The sequence below is a fragment of the Notolabrus celidotus genome, chromosome 16 (genome assembly GCF_009762535.1).
Source record: "Notolabrus celidotus isolate fNotCel1 chromosome 16, fNotCel1.pri, whole genome shotgun sequence".
NCBI classification, from domain to species: Eukaryota; Metazoa; Chordata; class Actinopteri; order Labriformes; family Labridae; genus Notolabrus; species Notolabrus celidotus.
The window spans coordinates 13,404,293-13,418,321 of NC_048287.1; the positions used below are offsets into that span (position 1 = coordinate 13,404,293).

Below are 14,029 nucleotides of genomic sequence, written 5' to 3' on the forward strand. Positions count from 1 at the left end.
AACTTCATCTACATTGTCCTTGTGAACCACCTTCATGTCTTGGATTTGTTTACCCAACAAAACAAATTCCCTTCTTTGCATGGGCATGGGGCTGTCACTTCCTGCCATGGCTTATTTCTATGGCAACAGAGGGAAGGGAAAACATAAATTAGAGGAAAAAATGTCTCTGAAAGGGAGAGTGAGAGTTGGGTGTGTCCACAAAGCCAACAACACTAATGGCAATGTTTGGAGTTTAAAGGAGTGTCTGCCTACAATCTCAGGGCCGACTGTGAAAAAAGCAGGTGTGTATTGCTGATGTGCACTGGTATGATGAGTCAAGTAGAACACACTTTAGGGAAAGAATGTTATCTGTGTTTGTATCACTGTCAGACACCAGGTGGATTCCCTTGTACTTCCTGAAGCATTGCAGATTTGTATGAGAAAACACACCCTCACAAACCACACCTGGTTACAGATACAGTGATGAAGGAAGGAACCACTAGACACACAGGTTATGACTTACAAACAATTTCTTCAAGCATCGTTGTTCAATACAAAGGAGGTAATGAAGAAGAGAAAAGCATGAATTAAATGATGTAAGTGAAGCTGATAAATTGCACTCATACCTCTGTGCATTCCAGTATCTCTGTTTATGTCCCCCTCACCTTACTGTCCCTTACACTCAGACGACAAACACATAAAATAAACTGTGCAGACAGATTATGTATTATAGTGTCATCTAAAGGCTAAAAGCAGTTACTGCACACTTCTCAAGGTAACTGAAAACCCTGCTGGTTGACACTAAGCTCATGTGGATTTCTGTTTAACAAAGAACATGAGTCGGCAGAGTCCCCAGTGACGTTTTCACTGCGCAAGTCTTTAATTCACTCAGCTCCATGCCCTGTGCTGTTTGGCTGTGAGGTAGAGGAACTCTGTCTTAGAAGTTTTAATTCCCTTGAGCAATATGCTGACAGGATCCCAGTTTTAAAGCCAAACATGACCTCTGAACCTGAGTCATATTAGCCCACAAGAGGCCTTTTCGTGTGGTCCAAGTTTCTCTCATTCTGTGTGTCCCTTGTTAGTTTTAGTCAGAGATCAACAACCCATTTAAAGCTCAAATGGGGAACTTTAGGGTTTTGTCTTTTTTGCATCCCCTGTGGACAAGGTTGGATGATTTACCTCTTATATGATTTCAGTCTGTGTATGTTTAAGTAGTGATATCTGACAAAAATGTGATCCTGACATTTTTTAACTGTCAGACACATCACATACCATGAATCTTTGCCTAAAAAATGTAAATAAAGATGTTTTCGCAACGTGCTATTATTACCTTTCCTGACGCCTGCAGCTTTGACATACAATAGAAATAATTACAATGAAAAAAAATCTTATTGCTAATGATTTTTTAGCTTTGTTGGTCATACAGAAGCATCAGTCGGCCACTGGGTCTAAAAAAAAGTAAAAGTAATTACACATTAATTAGCTTCAAAATTGCTGCATGTAGATTTGTTTGCTTTTTGCTAGAGACTAGGCTAGCTGTTTCCTGTTTCTATCCCTGTTTCCTTATTGAAGGACAATACAGCTAGCATAAATTTAGCTGTAACTTCATGCTAAGCTAGCCTGCAGCTGGTTGGCTCAGAAGCTATATAGCATACAGTGGTATTAGCCTTTTAATTGAACTCTTGCAAAAGAAAGCAAAAGCAACCTTACCAAAATGTTTCCTTATGGCCTCTATGAATCCATTTCATGTTACTGTAAAATATTTGGAAATAATACAATGGACAGGACAACAGGTAACTCGCTATAGTGTAGGTTATAAAGCCCTTCTCCTTCATATTAACAGATTGAACATGGGTCAAACTAGAAAATCGAAATACACGGCAAATCCTTCATTTTTTCAAATTAGATTTCTGACATTGATGTCAATACTTATCATGCTGATTTATTTGCAAGTGTTAATTTTTTATATGAGTCAAGTTTTAATTAGTCATGGGATATCAAAATGATGATTGATTAACTGCTCTGTTGACAAATGCTGGCTCCTGCGCTCTTCCCTGAAGAAGCAGAGAGAAAACGTAACTAATATTAACACAAGAGTCTTTCAACTTTCCATAGCTATAGCCTATGTGGCACAATGGCAGGAGCATGGAGGTGTGGTGTCCATATTAATATACAGTCAATGGTGCATGCTAGTAAAAAGAAATAAAAGTATTGTATTCAAGGAAATTGAACCCCAAAATCAACGCCATCATTTTGACTTCTATGTGAAAGAGGCAGCACCAAAAGTTTCTCAGAGGGGATCAGCACTCTGTAACACCATCATTTTACTGTTTCCGCCTCATGCTATGACATTCCTCAGCTGCAGAGGGCGACGTTACACAGATACAACCCAATGCTGGACTCAAGCTCGACAGCTGCGGATCAGATGTCTCTCTAAATTACTGAGTGGCGACTTTGTTTTGTGACTCACACAGCCCAACGTTCTTTACTCTTGCTTGTGACTGGTTTTGCCTTGTATAAACTGAGGGTAACATGATAATGATTGGATATGTGCATATGGATGTTTGTAAGCAGGCTTGTAAGGACTGTAACAGTTTCCAGAGCGTTTAAGTCCTTGCGTATGAGTGTTATCTTCTCTGCAGCTCAGTGATCTTCAGATCTTGAGGCATTATGTTCCCTTTGTGTCATTATGTGATTGAGGCTGATTATGTGCATGCAGACAGTTTCTATCAAACACTCCAGATCAAAGCATTGTCCTCGCAATACACACACACTCTATCCTTTACACTACCCTCTTTATTCCTCCCCCTTATCTCCCCCTCCACCCTTTCAACAGGGCAATAGCATGCACTCTAATTTTTTCCAGATGTCAAGAACCTCCCTTCCTTCTTTTTCCTGCTCTTTTCCCTCCATTCTGAACTTTCATAGGGTTGACTCTAACCCTAACAGTCCCCCCCTTCCTCTCTTCTATTCCTTCCCTCTTTCTCCCCCCTACAATCGTTCAACATGTTGGTCCCAACGACAAAACATGACCCCGGGAGGTCATGCAGGAGAGGAGAGGTTGGAGCGCCTCCAAAGCAGAAAGGAATGCAGAAGCAAATGCATTTCCCACATTGCATGATGTGCTTGTTTTATTGCAATCAGGCGTTTGCTCCCCCAAGTGCTGTTTGTGACATGCTCTGCAGTTCAGATTTTCATGGGATTGTTTAGAGTGATTTGTAGGGAAGTTTCTCTGTCTTATACACCCTTGCACAGTGGGTACATGGAGGGTCACAAGCATGGGGCCCAGGTGTTCCCTCCTCTCTTCTTCTATCATTTATGTTAATTTAAGTGTCTAAAAATGGCCACATGTTCGATGAGACAAACAGCACACAGAGCGTCTTCAATCTCTGCTAACAGCCACATTTTAGGGGAGCTGCAGACACATGTTTCACAGGGGGGGTGGTGTCTTTCACCATCTCCCTCTAAGTACATAAACACACTCACCATCCACTCACAAACATATACACACACTCACTGTTAATGCATTTGAGCGTGGACTAGATCTGTGATTCCCAGCCTTAGCCAAAGCACTTAATGATCCCAGCAGCTGTTGCTCATGTAAACTCTCCTCAAACACACATATGAAGACACACAAACGTCCCACCTCCTCATCGCCTCTTTTGCGTTCCTTTTCTTTGCTCTCCTTTCTTTGATTCTCAAAAGCAACTCATACTTTGATTATTACACTTCCCTAAAATAACCACACTATGTTTACTAAATAAGAAAAAGTGCTTTCACCTATAGACCCTCACACACTTTACAAGATTGCCACACACAGACACAATCTGTTATTAGTTTGACTCATTTCCCATTGATTACAACTCTGTTGGAGCATCAAAGCTGCTGTTCATCTTCATTGTGGCACATCCTGCATGGATTACTGTGATAATCTGCTTGTTTCATGCGGTGTTATGTTACCAGGATGTGTCCTCTTCAGATTGTGTCTCTGATGCATGTTAAGCCCACAGGGAACAAAAGAGCCGTGCATACAATTGGATGCACATCCAATTGCAAGTTTGTGACTTTGTGTGAGGCTCATTAGTCAGTCCCAGATGGTATATATTATATGCATTGCTGTATGTGTGTAGGAGTGGTACACAGGATGAATAAACCAAGAATATAATTTTTTTTATGTAATATCATAGTATTTGTGTGCAAGTTTTGGCAGAGCTACAGCCCTATTCATGGGCATCATCTTTTCAAGCTAAGCGGCAGCCTCCAGTGATGAAAAATGTAGCCCACACTGACACGCAAAAAAACTGCAGTTCCTTGAGTGTCCACTTGAGACTGGAAACCTTAATGTGTCCCATGCATAGACTGTATAAAAAATGGACGTAGTATCCGCAATGTCACCCATGTTCCTGAGCGCTGTTTTGAAGCCAATCGTCAGGGGGGGTCGTATTGGAATGCTGAACACAACCAAACTTTGTATATTGTGAGGTAAAGAAGCAGGCCTTTTGCCTTTTTGCTAACAGCTACAGGGTGCCTGTCTGTCAATCAAGTCAGCCACATCCTCATTTGGGCAAAACTTGTAAGTTTAATATCTTCGAAAATACAGAGCTATAAAAAATGTCACCCACCATACAGTGCGTGCCAATAGAGAAATGATCTACTCAGACCCAAACCGTTTTTTGAACCAGGCTGTAAACATGTTTATTTCTGCTGTACAGATCGTCTTTTTTGAATGGGTGTGCATGCAGTTTCCAGTGTTTCTTCAGCCAGCCTCAAGCAGATGCTTGATGAACTACAGTTTGTTGCACTTCCACAAGGCCTTCATATTTTAAGACCGGAGGTTGCCCACTTGGTCCCATGTTGAAGTGCCTAACTTTACACGTTGACAGCCTGTTCCAATATATGGTTTTGGTCTATATGGTAAAAAAAATTCGTACACTCATGTTGCATCTCCTCAAGGGCTTGGCTCAGTTGACTGAAAGGTGGGTGCTTTATAGCTAATTGCCAGGAGACTTAAGGCCCCCTCGGCTCCACCTCTTTGCCTTTCTCTTGGTTAATAACAAATCTGCATTTTTAATATGGCGACTGCCATCATTTGGCTTCGAAACCCCTCGTTGGAAACCAATGGGTGAAGTCTCAGAGACTATGTCAATGTTTTACAGTCTAAAGTCCCAGCATGCAGTGTAAAAGCAGCATTTAAAAAAAAAAAATTGTATTATAACCTGGTTGCGTGTTGAACCTCTGGAATAAACATAAATTGACCGAAAGACAATAATGGAATACTCATATCTGTTTAAGTAACTGATGGTACTTTGGTAAAACTTTCCGTCCCACCAAGAGAGTTATATAACATGATTGTTGATATCGCTAAGATAAATCCAAACCCACAACAAGAAGATTTTTTGGCTAAGCTTAAAGTAAAACTAGAATCTGGGAAACTGGTTGCTTTGCCTGAATGTGCGAGATAATCAGAGATAAGGAAAGAGCGTTTGGGGAAATGATTGATATATTTTGTTGCCTTTGGATTGATGACTGTTTTATCAGCTCCAGTCTTTATGCTAAGCTAACACAAAGCTAGCTGCCAGTAAAATCTTCAAATATCATTAAACCATTGGAGTGCAAGGATATTTCATCACTAATGCACTGATCCGAGCAACATTTTACGTTGTACATGTTTGAATTGTATTATGATATTTCAAACTGCAATGTAACATCATGCTGTTGTTGACCAAACATTCTTCTTGCATTGTTCACTTACTTAAATGATCTAGAGCTTTTCACCAACTTAACAATAGATCTGTTGGTCTCCAAACTTTCTTCCTTTAAAAGAACTTTGGGAACTTCTAATTCACATCCACGGGTGTGTCAGTCCTTTTTGACTGGGGTGGCCAAACTGGGGTTCTAACTTATTCGGTGATTGTATGAATTATGTGTGCTCATACACAATTGAAAAGCATTCTCAAGCCTTTCTGTCTCCACTAATCTTATCTACTCGAAGTAAGAATATGAACAGACATTATATTCTGGTACATCATTTGGAACTTAGAAAAGTAACACACCAAAGTGTCAATGTAGATATTCTAAGCATTAGTCTTTAAGGGCACACACGCAAAAATCATACTTAGAAAAATAAATGTTCTAGTCTTTAGTAATACAGCCCAAATAGTTGATTTTAATGCTCAGGTTCAAGCTTGCTAAAACCTAAGTTGACCAAAAAACACGACTCAGTGTCCCCTTACTAATAAATTTTGAACACCTATAACTCCATGACCATTGAGACACCAATTAAAAACTACACAATACAAGCTGCTATAATGAAGGAAACTGGTGGTTTTTTGAATGTTAAATCCATTGAATAAGAAAGCCTTTTTTCCTCTGGAGATATTTTCACATGCCATAGAAAGCACATGCATACCAAATGAAATAAATGATGACTGAATCCCATTAGTTGCTTCAGATTCTGGGCTGTGTCCAAAATCACTCCCTTGTTAGCTCATCTCCACCCCGTATAGTGGGCCTTGAAAAGTGAGCAGCTAGCTCAGAGTTTGGATGATTGCTAACCATTATCGAATTGTCTCATTACCGTCATTACAGATCTTGCTTCAAAAATGTAATACATTATGGGTGTATCCCAGAAAGTATTGTTCATTACATGGACACTGACCTGACTCTTTAAAGCTCCTGTGAGGAGTTTTAGGTCAGCAATGAAACATATTGAAATTAATATTGATGCGTCTTTATGACCTACAAAAGCAATGAAGACCATCAGCAGCAAGATGAACTATTTCTATGATGTATATTTTTAATGTCTGCATTGCATAAACCTGGGGGTAGGTGTCAGAAAACAGAATTTCCAACACCTAGATAGCAAAAAATCACACTGAGTACATTTGACTGTTAATAGAGAAGATAGATTGTTGTCAGAAAACACTTCCTAGAAATGTCCTGCAAATAGCAAATAAATAATGTATACTGCTCTGTCCAGAGGGGGCACCAAAATCGACACAAATTAAAGTTCCTAACGGGGGCTTTAATAAAATGGTAAATTTAGCGCAATACACAGTGAGAGGTATGTAATTTTGAACAACAATTATATGGTGTATTGTTAGTCTGTTTGTGTCTGCTATGAAAGGGGCTGTTGAGCAGGACATGAAGTGCAGTGTGTCCATTGAAATACATTGTATTTACATTTACTGTATATAAGGAGCATGAATGTGGCGGATTACATCATGTAGCTGCTCATGTACTCAAATACATACATTTAGCTACATTACACCAAAGGATACAAACAATCTGAAGTACAAACCATGTTTACTGATCCTCGCATTGGCTTCTACAACTATCACAAACAAGATTGTATTCCTCCATCTTTTGCTGCCATCACAGACAAACACTTACTCTCCTTCCCTATCTCTCACCCTATTTCAGACTGTCCCAACACCTTAAGACTGTGCAGGAGAAATGCAACACTCCTAGACGACCTACTTACACAGCAGCAGCGGCTCATTGACATGCACACACACACTCACCTACACTGACCTGGATATTCTTTATTCCATGCAGACACACTCTCACAAAATTTGGCAGTCCCATGAAACAGGCACGCTCAGGTGCAGACTGATAAACAGCCCTTGTTTTTTCTCTGATGGATTTAGGTTTCTCTCTCATATACAAACTCAGTGACTCTGAAGAGAAACTGAAATGTCATCTGGCCGCTTGATTGGACAGCATGAGGCCCGCTGGGAGGAGAATAAGGTGATGAAAGGATGTGCTAGAAAAACAAGTTTGAAGCCCTCATTGTCTGCAGGCACAGGGGCAGACAGCTCAACTCAGGGTCCTCAATTCTGTTTTTGTGCCAGCTTCTTTGTGAATCTGGGTCAACTCCAGAACTCTTTTTCCCCTTACAACAATCTGTGTCTACATCAGGCGAACACTGCACTCACTCCCCTCCTTCCCTGATCCCCATGCTCTTACTTTTCCCAGATTGTCTTATTCGTTTTTCCCCTGTGTTTTCATCTTTTACTCCAGCTTTACTTCTCATTCACAATTTCAGCTGTCCTTAGGATGAATCTTTCACCTTATTCACATCAAAATGTTACTCTATTTAAGCTCTAAAACATTGAAAGGTGATCTTTGCTGATGACCTACTTTTGTAATTTACTTTCAACTCTGACACTTGCAGGCCACGGCCAACACAAAAAAAACAAGACTGCAGCTCATTGTTCCTGATGCCATATTGATTGTTTTCTCAATGTGTGTGTTCCTAAGGGAGAGGAAAGTGAGACTGGGAAGACAGGGGTTCAGACAAGGGAGGAGAGATTCAAAAATACTATGGAGGCATTTTTTTGCCAGACAGGAAATGACCTCCCAGAGTGAGGGGGCTTCCCCAAGGGTTGCATTTCTCTTTGCTGCTCATGCACAGACTCTCAGTCATACATAGAGCTATAATGTCTGACTATGATGATGTCTACCAACAGATATGCATTACAATGAATCCAATCAGGGAGTGTCTGCTTCTGCACTGTGCTGAAAAGGGCTATAGAACTCATACATGCTTGGCTGTAAAAAACTACTGAACCTCTTGCTTCTCAATGGGAATTGGATCTAGGTGCGTGTGTGTGTGTGTGTGTGTGTGTGTGTGTGTGTGTTCATAAAACCTTGCAACAGAGAGTAATTAGTCGGCAGAGTCTATGTAAAAAAGTTACCTTAAAGTAGACTAATGGGAGAAATGTGCTAAAATGATAGATGATAACCTAAAACGGTTAAACCATTTGTAGTTCAAACAGTTAGCTAACACAAGCTTAAAGCATAATAGCTAGCTGATAGCAACTGAAACTATAATGGCCTATAAGGAAGAAGGAAGGAATACATGATCTTAAAAGGAGGAAATTATTAGATTAACACTTCAAATATTATTAAAATAATGTTTCAACCTTCAATTAGCAAGCGAAAAGTAATACACTTTGCCTACAGCTTAAGTTACTTGCGAAAAGCAAGAGTTTGAATCCTCTTCTTTTTCCTTAGATAGCTAACTAGCGACACATTTGGAAATCGCTTCTTACATTTGTATACAGAGTAACCACATTTGTTTCCTAAAAATTGAACCAATTCAAACCTCTGTAAGAATATCACAGACTTTGTGATCTGATGTCAATTACTTGGTGTTCCTTTGTTACAACCCACCCTACTAACACTGAGATAAAGAGGAACTTAACTTTCAATAGTATATGAACTTAACAAACTATAATTTGGATCAAAAAATGACTTTCTTAGCTTGGAATCAGTTTTTCCTCCCTCTTTTTCTCCGTAGTAACTAGATGCACCTCATTGAAAACCAGTATGTTTGATTGAGGAAATATGTGAACACTGAAATGGTCATGTGACTCCTTTATGATCCCTGAATGGTCGAAACCGTGGTGTTACAGCTCTCCTTGGTCTCCCCTACACCTTACAGAAAAAAAGGTGGAAACCACGGATCAAACGTTGGGCTGAATAAGTCATTGGGTAAGTACTCTGCCTTGTGTGCTATAAATGTGCAGATGCCTTGGCAAGAGTATTACATGCTGTCCCAACTGGACTGGAACATAAACCTTCATGTACACTGCAGACATTCATCCCTCACGTTACAAATTTCTGCCCAAAATCTTTACATGCTCCATTCACCCTGCATTTATTTCCTCACTTTCAAGTTAGAGATCTTTCACTCAGATTTGGCACCTCTTCTCGTCCGTCTTAACACACACTTCACGACCCGAATTCCTCGTCTACAAATGTGAACCATCTGTGCTCCTTATGGCCCTCAACTCAGGGCGCGTTAATGAGTGAATTGTAAATTATAGTTGAGCTGCATGTGCATGAAGACACAGTCCCCACTGTATTGACTGCACAATGGGTTGTTGATGTGAAGATGGTAGTTTATGCTCTCTTTGTGCAAACTATGTTCAGGTTTTATGTCCCATGGCTTGCAGAAAGCACCACGTGGATGTTCACTGTGTTGCAGCTGTTTTGTGAATAATCATTTTTCATTGAAAAACCAATGAAGATATGAATTAAAGCATTTTATTCAACTGTTTTTTGTGATTTCCTTTGGTTTGCTCTGCCTGCTCCCCGCTGTGAGAGAATTCAAGACTTCGGGGTTCTCTTGGGGTTTCGTGGGAAGGAAATCTTCTTGTCTGTTTTGTCCATAGCAGGGATCTGATCCAGATCTCAGACCCCTGGTGGCTGCGGGGGCGCGCAGGAAACTCGGTCAAAGGCTCGCTCTCTCTCTCTCTCTCTCTCTCTCTCTCTCTCCCTCTCTCTCTCTCTCTCTCTCTCTCTCTCTCTCTCTCTCCCTCCCTCTCTCTCTCTCTCTCTCTCTCTCTCTCTCTCTCTCTCTCTCTCTCTCTCTTCATCTCTCTCACTGTAGAGACCCTTGTGTGTATTTGATTACCTACGTGAACGCGCAGAGCTCTGGATCTCGTGCGTCAAGACTTGTGCACATCTGTTTTTGGCAGAGTTGCGGAGGAGGGACTACTTCAGTGTGTGTGTGTGTGTGTGTGTGTGTGTGTGTGTGTGTGTGTGTGTGTGTGTGTGTGAGCACACTCTGAACTCTGCTTTTTGCGGAACTCTGTAATTCGCTGCAGATGACCACTTGGGCGGATGGAGGCTTTACTGGGACAGCACCAGAGCGCGCTGCACAAGCAATATTTCGCCACAGATGATGCTGCGAAGTGATGATGCCGTGTGCTTCATGCGTCTCCCAACATTTAGGAGCAACAAGTGTAAGATGGACGAGTGGATCTCCAGTGTGAGAGAGGAGAGGCGTGACTGCACCTGAAAGATACAAAACGAATGCTGCGTCAGTCTCTAGCTGTGCCAGGCGCGCTGTGGGAATGGATACCGGCAGTTTCCTGGCAGGGATTTACTTTTTACTTCTGTCCGTCAATGGCTTTATCTCTTCCTCACCGGCGCCAGGCTTTTGTCCCGACCGCTGCGACTGTCAGCACCAACAGCACCTCATGTGCACAAACCGCGGGTTGCGCACTGTGCCAAAACCTGGCGCGCGAACGTCCGAGGAGGTCTTGATCTTCAGCCTTGGGGGTAACGTCATCAGTAACATCTCTGCCTTCGACTTCATACGGTACAGTAATCTACTGAGGGTGAATTTACAGTACAATCAATTACAAACGATACACCCAAAAGCATTTGAGAAGCTCTCGAAGTTGGAGGAGCTGTACTTGGGACATAATCTTTTATCAAATATACCTGCTGGGACTTTACAACCTCTGAAGAAACTGACTGTTCTCTATGGGAATAATAATGACATCAAGAAAGTCACACCGGAGCTCTTTGTCAACTTGGACAATCTTGTTAAATTGCGTCTTGACGGCAACTCAATAGAAATTCTGCAAGACTCCGTCTTTAAAAGTTTACCCAGTCTACGTTATCTCCACCTGGAATCAAACAAACTGCAGCACATTCACAGAAACGCGTTCTCTAAACTCAATAACCTGCGCTTTCTAAACCTGGCACACAACAAGCAGACTTCCGTGAGCAATGCCCTCACTTTTTCCCAACTCAGAGCTCTGACAACTTTGCTGCTGTCTGAAAATGAAATACAATACGTGGAAAACCACGTTTTCCAGAACCTTAAAAAACTGTCCAAGCTGTCCCTCAGTAACAACAGAATCTCTCGCATGGACAGCGGGGCTCTGAGGGGGCTGTCAAGCCTAAGACAGCTTCTGATTGACGGCAACGAGCTGGAGGAAATCCCCGCCGGTCTGCTTGACTCCCTGGAGCGAATTGAGGAGCTGGACTTCAGCCGCAACCGGATTTCCAACGTGGATTCTCTAGCCTTTTCCCGACTGAAACATCTGAGGGTGCTGAAGCTCAAGAACAACATGCTCACCAGCTTGTCAGGGGACATTTTTGCACTCAACAACGTGCTTTACGACCTGGATCTCCATGGCAACAACTGGACGTGTGACTGTCGCTTGCAGGAGTTGAAAAGATGGATGACTGCTGCACACTCTCAGGGCAAATTGTTGACTGTTTTTGTGCAATGTCATTACCCAGCAACTCTGAGGGGAAAATATCTGGACTATGTGAACAGTTCCCAGCTGCAGCCCCTGGGGAACTGGACCCACTTGTGTGAGAGCCAAGCTGAGCCTGAGGAGATCCAGGGAGGGGAAGTGCTGGTTAAGGCAGAGGTGAAAGAGCTAGGAATGGTAGATGCAATAAAGCAGAAGGAGGGAGGTGAGGAAAGAGAGGTGGAGGAGACAGAAGGTATACATCTGAGAAATGGGGATAGTGCTGGGCTTAAAAGGAGGGAAAAGGTGGAGAAAATGAAGAGAGAGGGTCAGGAGGATGTGGGAGTCCAAGGTGACCAAGGGGGTCTAGAGCTGGTGGCACCCTCTGCTTCACCTGAGAGAAAGAAATCAAAGAAAGAGTTGATTGGAAAGCGTGCCAAAGGGAGACGAAGATCAAATATCAATTCCAGAACTGATCCACCAAATACTTCAACACAAAGTTATCCTGGAAACCAAAACGTGAACACCACTGATCCAAACACAAGTTTCACGACTATCCAGACCGGAGAAAAGTTTGATCTTCTGAGATCAGACAATGAGAAGTCTCTCCCGGTTATCACAGATCCTTGTGTGTTCAACCGTCACTTCATTACCAATGTGTCAGTGGATCAGGTGACCTCCAACATGGTCACTGTCCACTGGACCACCAAGGATCATCACCGCTACACACCAGGACATGGTCCAGGCTTAGAAGAAGTCCACTATCGGATACTTTTTGACCGGTTTGGGTCTCAAGATCGGTTCCCCCGCTACGTTTACACTCGTGGAACATCTCGCTCAATAACCCTCCGAGAACTGAGCTCAGACGTGACCTACATGGTGTGTGTGGAAGGCGTAGTTGGTGGGTCCGTGTGCCAGGTTGCACCGCGTGACCACTGCACAGGCCTGGTTACTCTACCTGACAATCCCAGCCGTGAGGGTGCTCTGACCTCTGACCTCCAGCTGGTGACGGTGGCCACATTGGCCGGGAACGCCGTGCTGTTGCTGGTGGTGGGAGGAGTCTGGCTGGGGAGGAGCCTGAAAAGGAGGCTGCAGAAGAGGAAGTCAGCTGTGCACGTGCGACATATGTACTCCACAAGGCGACCGTATCGTCCCACCATGGCGTCTGCCTCGGTGTCGGCTGATTTCACCAGCTACCAGAGCAGTAGACCTGCACGACTTGCACCACTAGAAGAAGGGGACCTTATAGAGTTCCCTTGTGACCGTTTCCTTGACAGCAGCAGTGTTCGCAGAGACAGTGACATGCAGAGATTCTCAGACTGAAGCCATAAACCCCAAAAAATGTTTAACTGCAAAACAGGAACACATTGATATTTTATCTTTAGGATACAGTCCACCCTCTAGACGTGGTTTCACATTAAAACATGTTGAGTTGTGGCTGTGAAACCAAAGTGACAGTCCCACTTTGTGTTGTTTTGGTTATTTTTTGACCACAAGAGAACTTTAAAGTGACAAAAGAACAGCTGAGCTCATCAGTGCCTTCTCAGACGCCAGAGGAAGTCTGACTTCCTCTCTCCACTTCGTGGCTTTCCTCTTTTATTTCCTCGCACCTGCAAATGTCTCTGAATGTGTGATTTTGTTTTATTTTTTTATTTGTGAATGCAAGTGTGAATGTATGAATGACGATTCATCACTGATTTCAACTATGGTGCTAATTTCAAGTTCACAGACGTCATATTGTCTCATATTTTTTGTACAATGTGTAATGATGGCTGCTGGTTGGCAGGAAACATCACTTGTTTTGTATCACATCTATCATGTTTCATACTTTTTTTATATAATTTTTGCATTACATGAAAAAGTAAAATCCCAAACAATGTGACTGATTTGTCATTTGAGTGTTTATGGATAACGTACTCCTCTTATAATCTTAATGGCTTATGAAAAACTTTTATGAAAGCCCTTGATTATTTGTGGCACCAGGGGATAATATTTCTAGAGATTAGTTTCCTCTCCCTCGTTTTATAAAAGTCAAACATTCATAAACA

The 14,029-nt window shown here is 42.2% G+C and overlaps 1 protein-coding gene across 1 annotated transcript; it reads left to right on the forward strand.

The window, feature by feature from the left end:
- Positions 1-10,611: 10,611 nt before the first annotated feature.
- Positions 10,612-13,845, forward strand: tril (TLR4 interactor with leucine-rich repeats). Its single transcript, XM_034704851.1, has one exon. The coding sequence runs from the start codon at positions 10,845-10,847 to the stop codon at positions 13,302-13,304; it is 2,460 nt and encodes an 819-aa protein (XP_034560742.1). The 5' UTR covers positions 10,612-10,844; the 3' UTR covers positions 13,305-13,845.
- The last annotated feature ends 184 nt before the right edge of the window (positions 13,846-14,029 follow it).

Bases quoted from the DNA above. Each gene is read 5' to 3' on its own strand.
- tril (XM_034704851.1), top strand. From the start codon at position 10,845: ATGGATACCGGCAGTTTCCTGGCAGGGATTTACTTTTTACTTCTGTCC.